The 16712-nt window shown below is 42.2% G+C and overlaps 1 protein-coding gene across 1 annotated transcript in view; it reads right to left on the reverse strand.

Moving 5' to 3' along the window:
* epb41l5 (erythrocyte membrane protein band 4.1 like 5) overlaps positions 1–16712 on the reverse strand; it is a 144783-nt gene that overhangs the window by 47464 nt on the left and 80607 nt on the right. The window contains exons 11-15 of the mRNA XM_048598603.1: positions 14894–15063; positions 11433–11539; positions 9679–9709; positions 5770–5809; positions 4087–4202 (exon numbers count right to left, since the gene is read on the reverse strand). Coding sequence (XP_048454560.1) covers positions 4087–4202; positions 5770–5809; positions 9679–9709; positions 11433–11539; positions 14894–15063 — 464 coding nt within the window. The remainder of the gene's footprint in view (positions 1–4086; positions 4203–5769; positions 5810–9678; positions 9710–11432; positions 11540–14893; positions 15064–16712) is intronic.

Consider the following 16712-nt stretch of genomic DNA (forward strand, 5'->3'; position numbering starts at 1 on the left):
CAACATCTCCCACCAATTCCCTTATTTTAATAAATTGCTAGGCTGTCAGTAACGTTGCTCAAATACAAACAAATATTGGTATTATTTATTTGCACTAATCAAGATTATGGGCCAAGTGCTGGAAAATGGGATGAGTATAGTTAGGTGATTGGTTTTGACTAGCATGGACGTAATAGGCTTTTTTTTGTATTGTAGATCTCTATGACCACGACTATTGTCATCAGCTAGCTATGTACATAATGTTGGGTTCAGTGAGATAGGAATTAGATTAGGGATTGGAATAAAGATTCACCTGGGTAAGAATGTCTCAACTCAAGATGGAATTACTAGCCTTTTCATTCTTTACAATAGTGACAGTTTGCATTAGTTACAACAATATTAATGCATTCATTTGATTTATGAAAAGGAACAGATCTTTGAAAATAGTAACTTTCTGGTTTAATTTTACCTTGCTGAGAAATGAGGATAGCTAGGAATATCACAGAATCCCTGCAGTTCTGAAAGAAAGGTCTGCACTGACCCTCTGATGAGCATCCCACCCTATCCCTGTAACCCCACATTTACCATGGTTTACCCATCTAGCCTGCACATTTTTGGACAGTGGGAAGAAACCAGAGCACCTGATGGGAACACATACAGACACAGGGAGAATGCGCAAACTCCACACAGTCACAGGATGGAACTGAACCAGGTTCCTTGCACTGTGAGGCAGCAGTGCTAACCACTGACCTGTGGAGAGATTGCAACTTATGGGCAGAATTAAATTTTCCATTCTCAGTGATGCCATGCCCTTACCACAGTTACATTGTACTGGATAGCACTGTTTTTAACAGCTTCAGAGAGAAACCAATAGTGACTTGGTCCTAACATCCATTTGCTGTTAACTGTGTCAACGGCAGTAGAAAGTGGAGCGTTGAACCAAATACCACACCAGTGCAGGGATTAGATGACAGAGATAGCACTAGAAACAACTTAGTCAGATTCCCGAGGAGCAGGATTCGGAATGTATCACCAGGGCTCAGCAACCTTACCAGCATTTGGCTGCTTCCTTCATAAGGTCAGGTGGGTCAAGTCGAATACACAAAAGGGAAACATTGCACACGGCAATTGGAGAGAATGGGCTTGATGGACTGAAGGGCCATCCATTTATAGATCACCATGGCTACTTAATGTTTAGTTTGCATGCGGTCAAACAAATTAACAAAGCAGGTTCAACTCTTCCTCCAGTCGCTGCTTGCAACTTTCTTAATCTCAGATTACGAAGGATGAATTTCAATTTATTCTCAAACGCCTAGTCATTGCTAACTTTTAAGCTTTGCCAGACCAAGGACAGTCCTTAGAACAGCTCACAACAAACAATCTGAAACCAAACCTCATTTCCATGTCTTCTTCACTTCTCGCTGATTTTGGTTTATGCTTAGTTTCATTACTTTTTAAATCTATAGCCAGGCTGAATCCTTATAGCAGGTGCCTGGATGTTTAAGATGACAGATATAAAACTGAAGCATTAAATTCTATGGCTTCCAGCCTCCTGTTGGATGGTGGCCAATCAAATGGACTCATTGACTGAACCAAGTTGCTAATGCAGATATTTCAAGTTTACGTGACAACTTGAAAAGCTATTCCAATCCAACTGTAGTTTAAACATTTGCTTAAGTAAGGGTTAGAACAAGAATAAAACTGCAAAACTACAAAACAGGCAAGGGGATCTCCACAGTGAAAAAACACAGAGCCTGAGTTTTCCATGTGCTTCCTCTGCAAACATGAACATATTTGGAGTGTGTGTGTATGTACGTGTGCATACACGTATGTGTGTTTGATTGATTGATTGATCGAACCCTGGAATGAGATGTCTGTCCTATATTACGATGGGCTTATACTCTCCAGATTACAAGAATTGAAACATATATAATTCTTGGAGAGGCTGAATGGAACCTAATTCTAAGGGTATGGTCACAGGATAAGGGGTCAGCCATTTAGCACTGAGATGAGGAGAAAGTTCTTCATTCAGACGGTTGTGAATCTTTGGAGTCCCCTACCCCTGTGGACGGTCAGTTATTGCGTATGTTCAAGATTGAGTGTGATAGATTCTTGAGCATTAAGGAATAATGGGACTAGACATGAAAGTGGAGTTGATATAAATGTTCAGTCAGGAATGATGTAGACACCAAGGGCTGTAATAACTACTCCAGCGCTGGTTTATCACATTCAAACCTCTCATTCACTCATACGCACATAGAAATGTTAATTAGGGGAGTTGTGAAAACAAGAGCAAGCATTTTCTCTCTCTCTCTCTCTCTGTCCATGACCAGAAAATAAGGCATGCAGAAAATGGCCCTTCAGATTCATTCTGTTACGGTCAGTGCACCCTAAAACCCAGCCAGATCTCACACAACAGCAAACAGCTCAAAGAGGAGAAACCATCACCCACCACCACCGGGAGAAACAAGCATATTCAACGGTTCTGCACTACATCAAGCACTGAGGTTCCACCACCTTGAGCACATAATGTCCAGAGACTGAACAGATCAGAGATGAGACAAAAATTCAAAGAAACCATTTGATTCAATTGCTTTGATTGGGAGCTGCAGACCACAGCAGCAGGCAATGCAGAAACAGAGGCCAGCAATGCTTCGAGTGGCAGGGGTAGGCAGACCTTGATTAGAGCGCACCTTCAAACACTTACTTTAAAAATCATAAAATCAGAAGATGCATGACACCAGGTTTATAGTCCAACAGGTTTACTTAAAATCCCAAACCTTCAGGATACTGCTGCTTCGTCAGGTTCACCCTGATGAAGCAGCAGCGCTCCGAAAGCTTGTGGTTTATAACCTGGTGTTGTGCGACTTCTGACATTGTCCACCCTAGTCCAACACCGGCATCTCTACATCTTTAAAAAACCATCAACTGGTTCCCTGGCCAGATCCATACAAAAACCAAGACAAAAAAGGGACTGTGAAACTTCATCATTACCAACTCTTAGATAGTAACATAGCTGCTGTCTTTGGGGACTTATCTTTTCCATGTGAGAACTCCTTCCACTGAGATTAATAGAGCTTCCACAGAAGTGGAGTTGGTAACACTGAGGTTCCATGTGTTTATTTGTCTTCAGGTCATCCCTCCTAATCCATTTATTTGGATCAGAATTCATCTTCCCCAAGCCTTGGTAAAGACCTGCAAAGGGCTTTCCTGTTGACATTTCACTGTGTATACATAGGCTTGGCTATTGTTTTAATTATTGATAACAGAAAGCAAGCTATGCTATGCATCTGAATGGTGGACAGATAGTCTGGTCCTGCAAAGGCAGTATATTGCCCTCAGCTCTACGACTTAGGACCAATCAATTCAGCACATGTTGGTGTTTGGACTGGTCTGGTACATGTTTACCCAGTAGGAGCTTCCTCTGTACAAGAAGAGCTTCACTTCACTGTTGCATTTTTCATCTAAGCGTTTTCATGTTTGAAGATCTTTGCTGGTAAATACAACCTTGAAAGTGGAGTTCCTTCCTCATTAAAAGGTCTAACATTCAATTTGAAAAAGGAAAGCATCTCTTTAGCTGTGAACTGCCCTGATTTGGAGTCACAGAAAAACTTTGCTCAAATTGTTTCAATATGTACAACTTGCATGGAAAACAGCTCCTGGTGCCAATGATGGTGGGGGGGAGCTTTAAAAAGCTTCTTTTCTAAATTAAAACCAAACGCTGAATTTGCAGGGATCTTGGGAATTCACTGCCATTGCCAAAATTAGAAATTTGTGGCTTGCAAATTTTGATAACAAAGTCCCATTAATAACCTCCCAAACCAAAGTAAGGTGATACAAGGCCACTTAATTCTTCAAAGCAATACACTAGCCATTTGGGTTCAGATTTTTTTTGCTAGCCATTGAAGAGGACACTCACCGATATGAAACATTATATTTGACTTTTGAATGTCTAATGTGCCACAAAGATGTATTTACAAGCAAGAATTGTCAGTTGTAAATCACATTCACTAAGTTTGTACAGTGAAATCATTGCCTAATATTGTCCTAAAAATTATACAATCACATTACTTTGGTTAATGCCTGCTCAAGGCCAATCACCCTTACCTCCTCTTCTCAGATTGGTTCAGGCCTGGGCTTCTGGGAAGGTTCTCTATTTCAATCGGTCCAGTGGCACTGGGTAATGAGGCTGTAACAGGGATGGCTGACCTCACCATTGCCGTCTTCAGAGAGAAAGAAAATTAAAGCAATTGACTGTGCACAACATAGGACCAAACTACAAACACAGAAGAGATGAGTGTTCCTAGTCCAGTGAGGCAGGGTTGGAGGCAGAGGGGAGCCAGAAATATGGAGACAGCCACATGAGGATGGTGCCACTGTCAGGAAACTTTACCAGGAGTTGTCTGTAACCTAATCGACTACCCACCACTGAGAGGCCGGTTAAGGTTAAGGACCCAGCGAGGTGCAACTTTGCAGCATCACCAGAAATTTACAACCTGCAGAGAGGCAACTCGGCACGTGAACAGGCATGCTCTGAAAACAGCCTCCCTGCAGCAGATCTGTGGAGACAAGGCCACAAATGTGGTCTCACCTGATCCAGCAGAGCTCCAGGGTCCTGACCCGGCTGAGGGAATTTTTACTGTCTGTATTCTGTGTCAGCCAGTGACAGCACACTCACATGGAGGTGCCCTCGCAGGTGTCTACCTACCTCTGCAGTGTCCACCTCCTTCCCTGAGCAGCTGGTGCTACTACTAATAGGTTGGCAGTCATAGGAACCCACTGACCGTGACCAACAGGATGCCAAGCAGACAGGCAGCCAATTTGGAGCCCACCTCCTGGACGCTCATGCTGCCAATCTCCGTGTGGGTCTCGGAGGCCCCATTCAGTCCTGAAACCTTCAAGAGCATCCAGCTCTTCCACTTCACATTATAACAACACAACTCAACCCCAGCCAATACCTGTGCCCTAAAGTGCTCAACTATTTCCACAGACTTTCAAAGTTATTTTCAAAATTATAGCACCCCATCAAGTCACAACAGTTCAAAAATGCTTCAGCAAATATATTACTTTTTGCCAAGTCATCAAAGAGTTATTGTGTAACAGAGTCCAACGTAGGAATAAACTTTTGTGCTCCATTCTCAATGCAAGAATGAAGTACGAATCAGCCTTGATCTAACTGAATGGCAAAGTAAGCCAAATGTTACTACTCTACTATCAAGGAAGGACAGCTCAGGGTAGTCGGTGTTGAGATTGAACTGTTGCATTTTTGGCACCTTGATTTATTGGTTTCATTTTGACTGATAGAGACAATGTCAAGTCAATGCCCACATCATTAACTGAAAACTGAGCCTGCACTTCCAATTTACTCTCATTTAATTCAATGTTTACTTGCAAACAAAACCATTTCAGGCCCACTGGAAGCAGCAGGGGAGTAGGATTTCTGAATAGTATTCTCAGGGCGGGCCAGGCATGAGGGGCTAAACCATCTCCTGCACTGTGTAACTCAATTAATGCAGAGTGTCTGTCACTACCGCTGAATACTGAAGCTGAGACCCTCTTCCAGTAGTTAAGCACATCCAGCCACAGACCTGCTATGTTTCTTTTTCAAAGGTTTTTCACAATGAATCGCATTAAAGACACATACAAAAGAATTTAAAATTTCCTGAGGGTATGTAGTTGCCCGAGCTCCAGGGCCAACAGCAAGAGAGCACATGATCTGCAATAGCCTTAGAGATCAAGGCAAACTATGCTGGAGATAGAGCCAGACACACAACAATAACAGGCACGTACCTGGGAGGCAGGTTTCTGGTTTGCTGCATTAATGTGAGAACTGGTTCGAAAAGACAACAGAGAAAAGAATCATCGCAATTTTTAAAAAAGAAAAGCAAGTGTTAAAATAACATTTAAACTATGACTATAGCCTTTTAATATATTCTGTACCAAAAGCTTCAAACTTGTCGTTTTTCTTTTGTAGTGATCTCAATTGTTTAAAACAAGCATTTCGCTACATTAAGACAGTGGAAACCATGACTATTACAATTAAACTCAAATCCGACAAATCATAATTATAGAATCATAAATCTACAGTTTGGAAGAGGCCATTCGGCCGATCAAGTTGACTCTGACCGTCCGAAGAGCACCCCAACCAGACCACCCCTGCTACCCTGTCCCCCTTAACCCCACATTTCCCATGGATAATCCACCTAACGTGCACATCCCTGAACACTACGGGCAATTTAGCATGGCCAATCCACCTAACCTGCACAAGTTTGCACTGTGGGAAGAAACCCACGCAGACACAGGGAGAATGTGCAAACTCCACACAGACAGTCACCTGAGGGTGGAATAGAACCTGGGTCCCTGGTGCTGTGAGGTGCCATGAACCACCTTACCACTTGGTGGCAATAGATCCATATCCTGAGAACTGGGTTTAAAGCCAATAGAATGAAAGGATTTCACAGATGTCATAATTACATCATCATTCAGGCTGGCTTGGTATCTGCCTTTCAAATGACCCTTTAAAAACGGTTCAATATGGGACCCAACACTGAACTAAATGACAGTGCTAAATCTTTATTACCACATAGTCAAAAGTCACATAACACCAAGTTATAGTCCAACAGGTTTATTTGAAATCACAAATTTTTGGAGCATTGCTCCTGCATCGAGTAACTAAATTTCTCCACGTCATTTCTTACCACATTTTAGAGGAATAACACCTCTTCTGCTCAGGCATCCTACAGTCTTTCGGACTCAACATTGAGTTTAACAATTGCGGAACATGAACACCCTGTTCCTTATCAATTACCTTACCCCCATAACCCCAGGGCCTGTCTCAAAATGGGTTGCTTTCAGTGCAGCCAACCCATTTTCAACTACTCATTGTTCCCATTAATACTTATCTAACTTCTCTACTTCCCTGTCCTACTATCAACAAACCCTTTGTCTGCCTGCCCTTTCTCCTCTCTCTCTCTGGGCTCCCTCTCACCTCACTCTCTTCCCCCCTCACCCTCTGTCATCAGCATGAGTACCACTATTTCCTAGTTGCTTACAGTTCTGAAGTAGGGTCACTGGACTTGAAACATTAAACTCTATTCTCCCTCTGCCGATGCAGTCAGCTCTGCTCCATTTCTCCAGTGCTTTCTGTTTCTGTTTGTTTCAGATCCCCAGCAGCACTTCTAGGTTTTATTTCACTCAGGGTCCTGACTAGCTTTAGGCCTCATGACATTGTACTCATGTTGCACACAATCTTAACACCACTCTCGCACAGGGGCTATTCACTAGAGTTCAGAAGAGTAAAATATAAATCTTTGGGAGTCTAATTTCAAACAACTTGCTATGAATTCACATCCTCATCTAGTTGTGTTTAGTCATGTCAGAACAGGAGGCCCCTTTAAAAGCAGCACAACAGCAACAACAAACTGAGCACCAAGCAGGAGGAATTACTGCAGCACTGTGATAAATGAGAACAAATTGCATTCAGCAGGAGGAGGAGAGGTTTATCCTCCTCCACAGGCAAACTGGAGAAAATAAAAGATTAATTTAAAGAGGCATGGAATTTTCTAGATTAACAGTGGCACAAGATGTCTTGCCAGAGCTTCTAACAAGCCCAATGACACACAGCACCATAACATTTACCTTCATTGAATTATACAGTATAGAAAAGGCACCTTGGCCCATCGAGTCCCATGCTACCCAAAATACACCACTACCCACACTAGTCCCAAAGCCTTCAATGTTATCACACTTCAAGTGCTCATCCAAGTACTATCCTCCCAGGCATTACTTTCAAGACCCCCACCATCTTTTGGGTGAAACAACATTTCCTGAAATCCCCTCTAAACCTCATTCCTTTCACTTTAAAGAAGCATGCCCCTTGCTAATGACCCTTCAATTAAGGGGAACAGTTGCTTTCGACCCAACCTGGCCAAGCCCCTCATAATCATGTACACCTCAATCAGGTGCCCCCTTGACCTTCTCTGCTCCAGAGAAAACAAGCCGAACTTATCCAGCCTTTCTTCATCACTGAAATGCTCCATCCCAGGCAACATCCTGTTGAATCTCCTTTGTACCCCCTCCAGTGCAAATGCATCATTCCAACAGTGCATTAACCAGAACTGCACACTGTACTCCAGCTTGTCTTAAACAATACATACATTAACAGAATCTACAGCACAGGACAGCAAACACAACAGGGAATATACAAGAGGATTAGAAGGTCCTTTTGAATCACTACAATATTAATTACATGAGAACTGTGAGGTGTGAAAGCCAGGAAGGCTAATTAGTATGGCGCACACAACAATTTGAAGTAATGTAAACTCTCACACAGTCAAATAAAGTTCTTCTCTTCAGATAAAACCAATTTTTCATGCTTCAGAAAAGCCACAGAATCAGGAAACACACTAGAAAATATAAATTTATTTACACTCTGGTGGATTCAAACCTGTTAGCAAAATGCCATTTCAATCTGCACCTACCCACTTCATCACCATGACTGTCCACTCCCATCTCTGTAATTATACCCTGAATCTGGCCTTGATTCAACTCATCTTCTGCTGAACTCCTCAACAATACTTTCAAGGCCACTAAGATTGACTATTCTGATAGCGACCACCACTGCTGGGTGCCCTCTTATTCTCCTCCCTGCATATAGGGTCATAGGAAAGACAGAGCATGATTTCCAATTTTGCACAAAGTGCTATTCACCCAGGATTCACGTTCACTCACCTACATTGGCCTGCGGTCTTCAAATGTCTCAATTTTAAAATTCTCACCCTGGTTTTTAAATCCCTCTATAACCTCACTTCTCTGTACCTCAGTGACCTTCGAGGTAATGACACTTTTTCAATTCTATCCACTTAAGAATCTGCATTTTTAATCACACCTCCATTGGGGATGACTTCAGCTCCCAAGGCCCTCATCTCTGGGAACTTCATCTCGCTTTTCTTCTTTAAAACATTCTTTTAATTCCTTGAATCCTATCTCTTGAACCCAAACTTTAGTTCACTTGCCCCAATATTAACTTATATGGCTCGGTATCAAATTTTGTTTGATAAAACTCCACTGACACTTTACTTCGTCAAAGGTAACATACAAATGCAAATTGTTGTTGTTGGGATAACGATACTAAGTAAGGGCACTGGAATTGGCGTTGGTATATTGGACGCAAAATGACTGTTTGTGGGTATCAGTACATTCTCACTGGTTACAGTTCTGAACCGATCCTACATATGTTGGCGTATGTGCCTGTGAGTGTTTGCTAGGAACAGAACCAGACTTCGCTATAATGTACAGCCTAACATTTACTGTCAATGCTTAGGCATACATCATGAGCAGCAACAGTTACATCTATGTAATTCTTATTGATACCATACAGCAAAGCAATAATTTTATTTGTATCATTTTGAACACCACAGACTGTTAAAAGTACTATAAAAGTACTGCAAAACTATACTCTTGTCCTGTAGTAAAAAACAGAAAATCTTGGAAATACACAGTAGCTACCAGACCTGCAGGGTATTTCCAGCATTTTGTGGTTTTATTTCAGATTTCCAACGTTTGCAGCATTTTGCTCTTGATTTATAGATTTTCCATGTGGTCTACAAAAACAATGAATTAAAATCTTCTGAACAGACTCTACCTGGTCGGTGACTCTCAGTCACCTCTTACTTTGAACTCAGAAAGACATTCACTTACCTTGGTTCCAAGTTTCTGTTGAAAGGATTCGCTGCAAGATTGCGAGTAACAGCAATCATTAGCATTCTAGCAATGGTAGCATTTAATACATTATGTTGGTGCAGTAGAAAAATATATAATGCAATCCAAAGTCAGTTTGAAACTAATATAATTATATCACTGTGTATTCAGTTCAAACCATAGCCCACAGAGTTTAAAATAATGGTGAAATATGCCTACTCACTCCTCACAAACACCAAACATCTGACTCACAATAGGAGATATTTTCAACCCCTTTGCCTCCAGCATCCCTGACGTAAATGCCTTCTCGTATTGTGTTTAAGGTCAATGATTTTTATACTTTCCCAATACTTCATCTTGCAACACTAGAATAGTCAACCACTAACCTATACATACACAAAACTAATTTAAAAATCTCGAGAGATTGTAACCATGTAAATTAACCATTTTCTGTGTGGGAGACTCTTTCTTTGTAAATGCCGATCCCACTCACGGGGGCCCCAGTCTGAACTTGCAAGAGATGAGCATCAATAACCTGAAGGACAGCAGAAAGTGTGCATCTTGGGAGTGTAGGACAGCAGAAATTGTGTGAGACAAATAAAGAAACATCACGATCTGGAATGCACTGCCTGAAAAGGTAGCAGAAGAATATTCTACAGTGACTTTGAAGGGAAACATTGTTTAACTATGGAGAAAGAGCAGGGGAGTGAATCCAAATGGATAGGACTGTCAAAGAGCTAGTAAGAGCCCAACAGTCTGAATGCCACCTCCAATACTGCAAGCACCTATCAAAGCAGTACAGAGGCCTGCTGCCCAATTTGGAGATGTTCCTCCTATCTCCCAGACCTTTCTGAGACAATCCTAGTAAGAAAGTAGTTTGCAGATACAGCAGGTCATAAGGGAGGCAAACAGAATCTGGGCAATTTTTTTGCTGAAACAATAAAAGTAGGGAAATGTTGTTGTAACTGTATAAAGGCATTAGTGAGACTGCACCTGGAGTACTGCAAACAATTTTGGTCCCCCTACTTGAGGAAGGATGTATGTGTATTAGAGGCAGTTCAGAGGAGATTCGCTAAAATTCGTTTCAGAGACAAGGGGTTTATTTTATGGAAAGAGATCGAGCAGTTTAAGTCTGTACTCTCTGGAGTTTAGAAGAATGAGAGGAGATTGAATGAGGTTTGGAAGATGCTAATGGGGATTGACAAAATGGAAGGATGTTTCCTCACATTGGAAAATCTAAACTGAGAGGTCACAGTTTTAGGCGAAGGGGTGGCAGATTTAAAACAGAGGAGGAATTACTTCTCACAAGGGTCATGAATATGTGGAATTCACCACCCAGAGTACACTGAATGCTAGGACACTGAGTAAATTTTAAGTAGGAGATAGACAGATTTTTAATTAGTGATTGGTTGAAGGGTTATGAAGACCAGGAAGGAAAGTGCAGTTGAGGTTAAGGTGAGACCAGACATGATCGTATCAAATGGGGGAGCAGGCTTGAGGGGCTGAACTGCCTGTTCTTACATTCTCATGTTAAATATTTTGTCACCTTGCACAGAATGGAGACACTAGGTGTGATTGGTCAGTCATCTCCTGAATATATTTCAATTGCTTAAGAGTGAGGAACACTCCATTTTTGCTTCTCATAAAATTGGCCTGAGAGTTTGATCCCTCCCAGGATTTTGGATGCCCTGTTTGCCAGGTGATTTCACTATCTCCCATCACTCAGGTGCCCACTTCAACAGTCATATAATTACCTCTCTGCTGTGTTGATCTTCTCGAGTAGCGTCTACTAGGCCGCCGCTCAAAAGACACTTGACGTCGTGGTTTACTGATTTTGGTGGTTTGGTATTCCGTTCTTCCACTGGAAATCAATCACTTCAGAAATTAATTCCTGAAATTGTCAGAGTGGGGCACAAGTACAAAAATGTCTGATTGCTTCTGATAACTGGAGTCGTTCAGCTGTAAGCACGTCAATCCCTCCAGCTATTAGCAGAGGCAATCCAAGCAGAAAAATCTGATTTTGGCTATTTTTTTTGTCAAAACACATGTTAAACTCGAAGGGATCTTAGAAATTCACTAGTACTGCCCAATTTGTGGTTAGCACAACCAGATAGGCTGAGTCACAAAGCCTCAAGAACTGGCCTCAAGTAAATGAAAGGTAGATAAAGATCTCTTAGCTCTTTAGGCCAATGCACTTTCAATCTCTGATCTGTGCTGTCACTTAGACAATGTTCAATCACCAGCACCCCAGCTCAATCTTAGAGAGAAAACACGAAGACAGAGTGTGTTTGGACAGCAGGTGGGACTGGTATCAGGGTTAATTTTCCTTCTCATCCTTTCACTCCATGGATTAATTACCCAGTCATATATCCATTGGTAAGTCACTTGGGGGTTAGCACTAGAGGGTAAAAGAGTGCACGCAGAACTGTACTCCAACTGGAGTTCAAACTGTCAAAAAAAATGGAAGGGAGAAGAATGAGAGGCAATAAAATTTGCAAAAATAGGCAAGAAAAAAACATTGGTTGTTTGATAAGAAAAGTGAAAGGATGTCATTAAAATATTTATAAAAATACGACCTAAGGGGTCATGTCTCTACAGGACTGAACATTGTTACATTTCACCACTTTTCTTAAAGGGATTTGCTTCCTTACAAGAGGAAACATTTAACTCAGATCAATTTTAGAAGAAACGCAATCCGAATTAAATAGTGCTGTACATCACAAGACAACTCCAAAACAATGTGGATTAAACTCTAGTGCAGCTATTCTAGAGTTGACATAGAGAAGTGTGAACACACAGTAGTGCAATGAATGTTCCATCTGCACTGACAAACTACCCAATCATATTCTAGCCGTACATATGGTTTGAAACACTCACTCAAACACCATGTTATACTGCACTACAGGCCAGTTAATCTGTATTAGCTTTTACATTCCACACGAGTCTCTTTAAAACCCTTCTCCTCTAATTAAATCAGCATATCCTTCCTATTTATTTCTCTCTTGCATGCATTTATCTAAATTCCCCTTAAATGCATCTCTGCTAAACACTTTAATTATTCCTTCTGGTAGTGAATTCCACATCTTAACCAATTTTTGGGGAAAGAAATCTCTTTGAATTCCACACTGAATTTATTATTGACTATCTTATATTCTGGATTGTGATTTTAGTCACCCCCACTGGCAGACATTTTTTTATCCATCTATTTTTATCAAACATTGCTCTCTTTAAGACCTTTATTAAGACACTGTGCAACTTCCTCTTTTCCAAACGATAAAGACCCAGTTTGTTCAATCCTTCCTGAAAATCATTGCCCTAATAACCTCTCCATGAGAGCAACATTCCAATGTTTACTGTCTCATTACAGAACCAAGGAAATAAAATGAAGCTAACGCCTTCTCCGCCCTACACCACACCATTCAGATTCTTGTTCCACGTGTAGTTTATCAATGTGCCATGTGAATGAAGGGGACACAATACAAAATGGCGAAGAAGTGGGGGTCCAAGAGGATTGCATGGGCCTCCTCACATTATTACCATGAAAAAAAACTGCTTCATCCAGACACAAGAATTGCAGTCTAACCCATACCCCTTCAGAGTTTGTTCAACAATTTTACAATTAGGTTTGACCTACTCAAAAAGAGGGCTCTAAATATTGTAATCAGCAATGTTTGGGGATTGTTGTGTCGATAAAGACAATCAAGCAAAAGGTGCTCATTTATTGCTCGAGGAATGAATGACTGCTTGTCAAGGATAGCATATTCAGGAGCTTCCCATAAAAGGCCCTCCCACCAACTGAGAGGGTGCGCTTGATATGTGGTGCAGAACAGTGACTGAGGAAGGATTTACAGAGTCAACACGGATGGACAGGATAAAGGTCAACGATCACAACTAAAACAGGCTCTTGCTATAAGCTGCCTGTTATTTTGTGAGTGTCATAAACTTCCAATGACAAATATAATTGATGGGGAGGGACCTACTGAGTAACTTGCAGTCAGCCACTTAAGGTTTGAAGTCCAGTCTGTGCAAAACCTAATCCCACATTCACTGGGAATCCCAATTTCAGGACATGACTAGTATTCACCGTAAACACAGAGAGTAAACCTGCACCTACCAACCAGGAACATTTGTTGGTGTATTCTAGCAAATAACAGATATTAATTTCAATTTGCAAAGTAGGCTTACAAGGACGATACCAGAATCGGAAAATTATAACCATTGCTAAAAAATGAATAGGTCTAGCTCGATTCTCCAGTCGAGAAAAGGCTGAGGAGTGGTCTGATAGGGAGTATTGAGGGGTCTGGACATAGCTGATAACGAAAAATTCTTCCTGCCGTTTAAGGCTCAAGAATGAGATGGCACAGATTTAATGTGATTGACAAATGAAAGAAAAGCAATGTGAGAAACAGGGGCAGTGCTTAAGGTCTGGAATGCACTGTCTGAGACAATGTGGTTGAAATGAGGCTTTCAAAAGCAGGTGAGGCTATTACTTGAAAAGGAAGAACATGCAGGGCTACACAGAGCAGTCAGGGGAATAGGAATAATACTTAGTCAGACAGCAGGTACAGATATGATGGACTGAATAGCCACCTTCTGCACTGTGACAACTCTGATTCTGTGAATTCTTCAGCATTACAACAGGGATTTAATAGATTGGAGGTAAAGTAGCTGTGTCCACTTGTGGGAGAGTCTGAAGCAGGGGTCACTAACAAATTTATTTTGTCAAGTGGGCAAAAACGTCTTTACCTGAAGAGTTGACCTTGCCATTGAGTGGTTCAGGTTAACAGCACAGATGCATTTAAAGGGAGGCTAGATAAGTACATGAGGGAAACAGGAAGGACAAGTTATATTTATGCGGCAAGAAAAGGCAAGTTGCGAAGAGGCTCATGTGAACCATAGACACTGGCACAGACCAGTAGGGCTTTGTCTTATAAATGTATGCAATACTCACAACATGAACTGAATTTGTATTATCCTTCAGGAAATCCCAGTTGATAATATGCATTTAAAGGTATACACTCTATTAAACTAACAGTCACATCCCTTTATTATTCCAAGATCATGGCCCCAATCCACATCCGCTTTCTCAATGGTAACACATCTTCAACGAGTCTCCATTTTCACTCCATCCACCATTCACCTTCATAGACTCTTGAACCCTTCTGCAAACATTGTCAGGTAATGTAACAGGTCCGTTGGTCTCAGGCCACTTTACCTGTATCTAAACCGGGAGCCCATCCGCACAAAGGCTATCTGGTTGGACTTCTTCTGGACAGGTCCACGCAGTCGAAAAAACGCATGGTGTTCCACAGCACACTTCCAGAGGTGTTTGCAAGCCTTCGGGTGATCCAGTCGGAATACAAAGGTGTGCTCTTGTTCTTTCCCCTAGTGAGGGAAAAATGTCATGTTCAAGTCGTTCCCTGCAGGTCTCACTGGGTTTTGTGCTGTTTCCTTTCATAACTGATGCCATGTATGATTTCTTAGCTTACCAGGCAGTAGAGCATTCCAAAAGTTTTTTTTTTGTTTTACCATAGTTACCATCCCCTCACTGTCCCAAATGGGGAAAAAAAAACGCTGCTCTTTGCTATGCAGTTCCAGGAAGTTCCAAGTTTTCCACACACCCATTCTAGATTTTTACTGAATTCAAATTCCACCATCTGCCATGGCAGGATTCAAATTGCGGTCCCCAGGCCATTATCTGGGGTCTCTGGATTAACAATCTAACAATAATACCGCTTGGCCATTGCCTCCCCATTCGCATTCTAGACTTTCCCATGAAGGATGATAATTTACACCAGATCATGGCAAGTGACCAGAGACTACAGGCTGAATGTTATGCTCACCTGACCGTAAGGTTAAAGTGGGGCGTTCGTATCCAGCCTGTAACCTGCCCACTGCTTATCCTGACCCGGGAGCCATTGTAGCAGTAGGTAGCCCACTCGCCCTGAGGTTAATTGAAGCCCTCAAGTCACTAATTAATGGCCTCATCCCACCCCAGCCAGTGGCCACAACTTTGCTTGTGGTGGTGGTGTTGTGGGAGAGCTCCATTTGGAGAACCTCTGGTGTAATGGTGGCTCAAAGTGCCATCCACAATCCTCTGTGTCTATCCAACAGCACCCCCCACCACCCTCACAAACATCCTAAGCATTATCAAATCCTCTAGTGTCTTTGCCCCCTAACCCTCTCAAGCCCTCTTGCCCTACCCATCCCTACCCAATGACCTCCCAAATCCAGTCCTCACTCCCCTCCACCCACCATCTCGTTGCCAAGGCCAGCCAACTTGGCCACAGAAATACTCTGGGCTTCCCCAGGACTGAGTGTGCTCTTTGTTGGCTTTTTCTATCAACTTACTTTTCTTTCCTTGGCAGATTTTCTGCCGTTCTCTCAGGAGTGTGTAGTTGGGCTGCAATTACATGCGCTAATGCTACAAGTGCTTAATGATTGTTAAGATTGAAGCCTCTCTTACCTGCCTAATTACAGTGATCAGGTCCTAGATAATCACACATTTCATGCTTGTGTCTTTACCAGAAGGCACCAGCTCCTGGGCAATTGCCACCTTGCAATAGCTCACCCAAGTGGCCAACTTTCTTGTAAGAATCGAGGAAATGAATATTCACCAGCGTGTGAGCCACAGGCAGGCAGTACCTAGCCATTAGTGAGAGGCCAAGTCGTATAATCAGTTGGAATAATTCCACATGTTTACTCAAAGCATACAGCCCAACCTTTCATTAAAATCTGGAGCATATACCACCAAGGAGGTTTATAATTTTGAACTTCCATTGCCATGAGTAGTAACTGGAACAAACTCAGAATTTGCTGAAAAAGCTCAGCAGGTCTGGCAGCATCTGTGAAGGAAAAAATCAGAGATAGCGTCTGGGGTCCGGTGACACTTGCTCAGATTGACAGCGAGAGAGCGAGCACGCGACAGAGGGGGGGAGAGAGAGAGAGAGAGAGAGAGCGAGCGCGCGACAGAGGGGGAGAGAGAGAGAGAGAGAGCGCGAGCGCGCGACAGAGGGAGAGAGAGAGAGAGAGAG

The sequence above is a fragment of the Rhincodon typus genome, chromosome 7 (assembly GCF_021869965.1).
Source record: "Rhincodon typus isolate 14 chromosome 7, sRhiTyp1.1, whole genome shotgun sequence".
Classification (NCBI taxonomy): Eukaryota; Metazoa; Chordata; class Chondrichthyes; order Orectolobiformes; family Rhincodontidae; genus Rhincodon; species Rhincodon typus.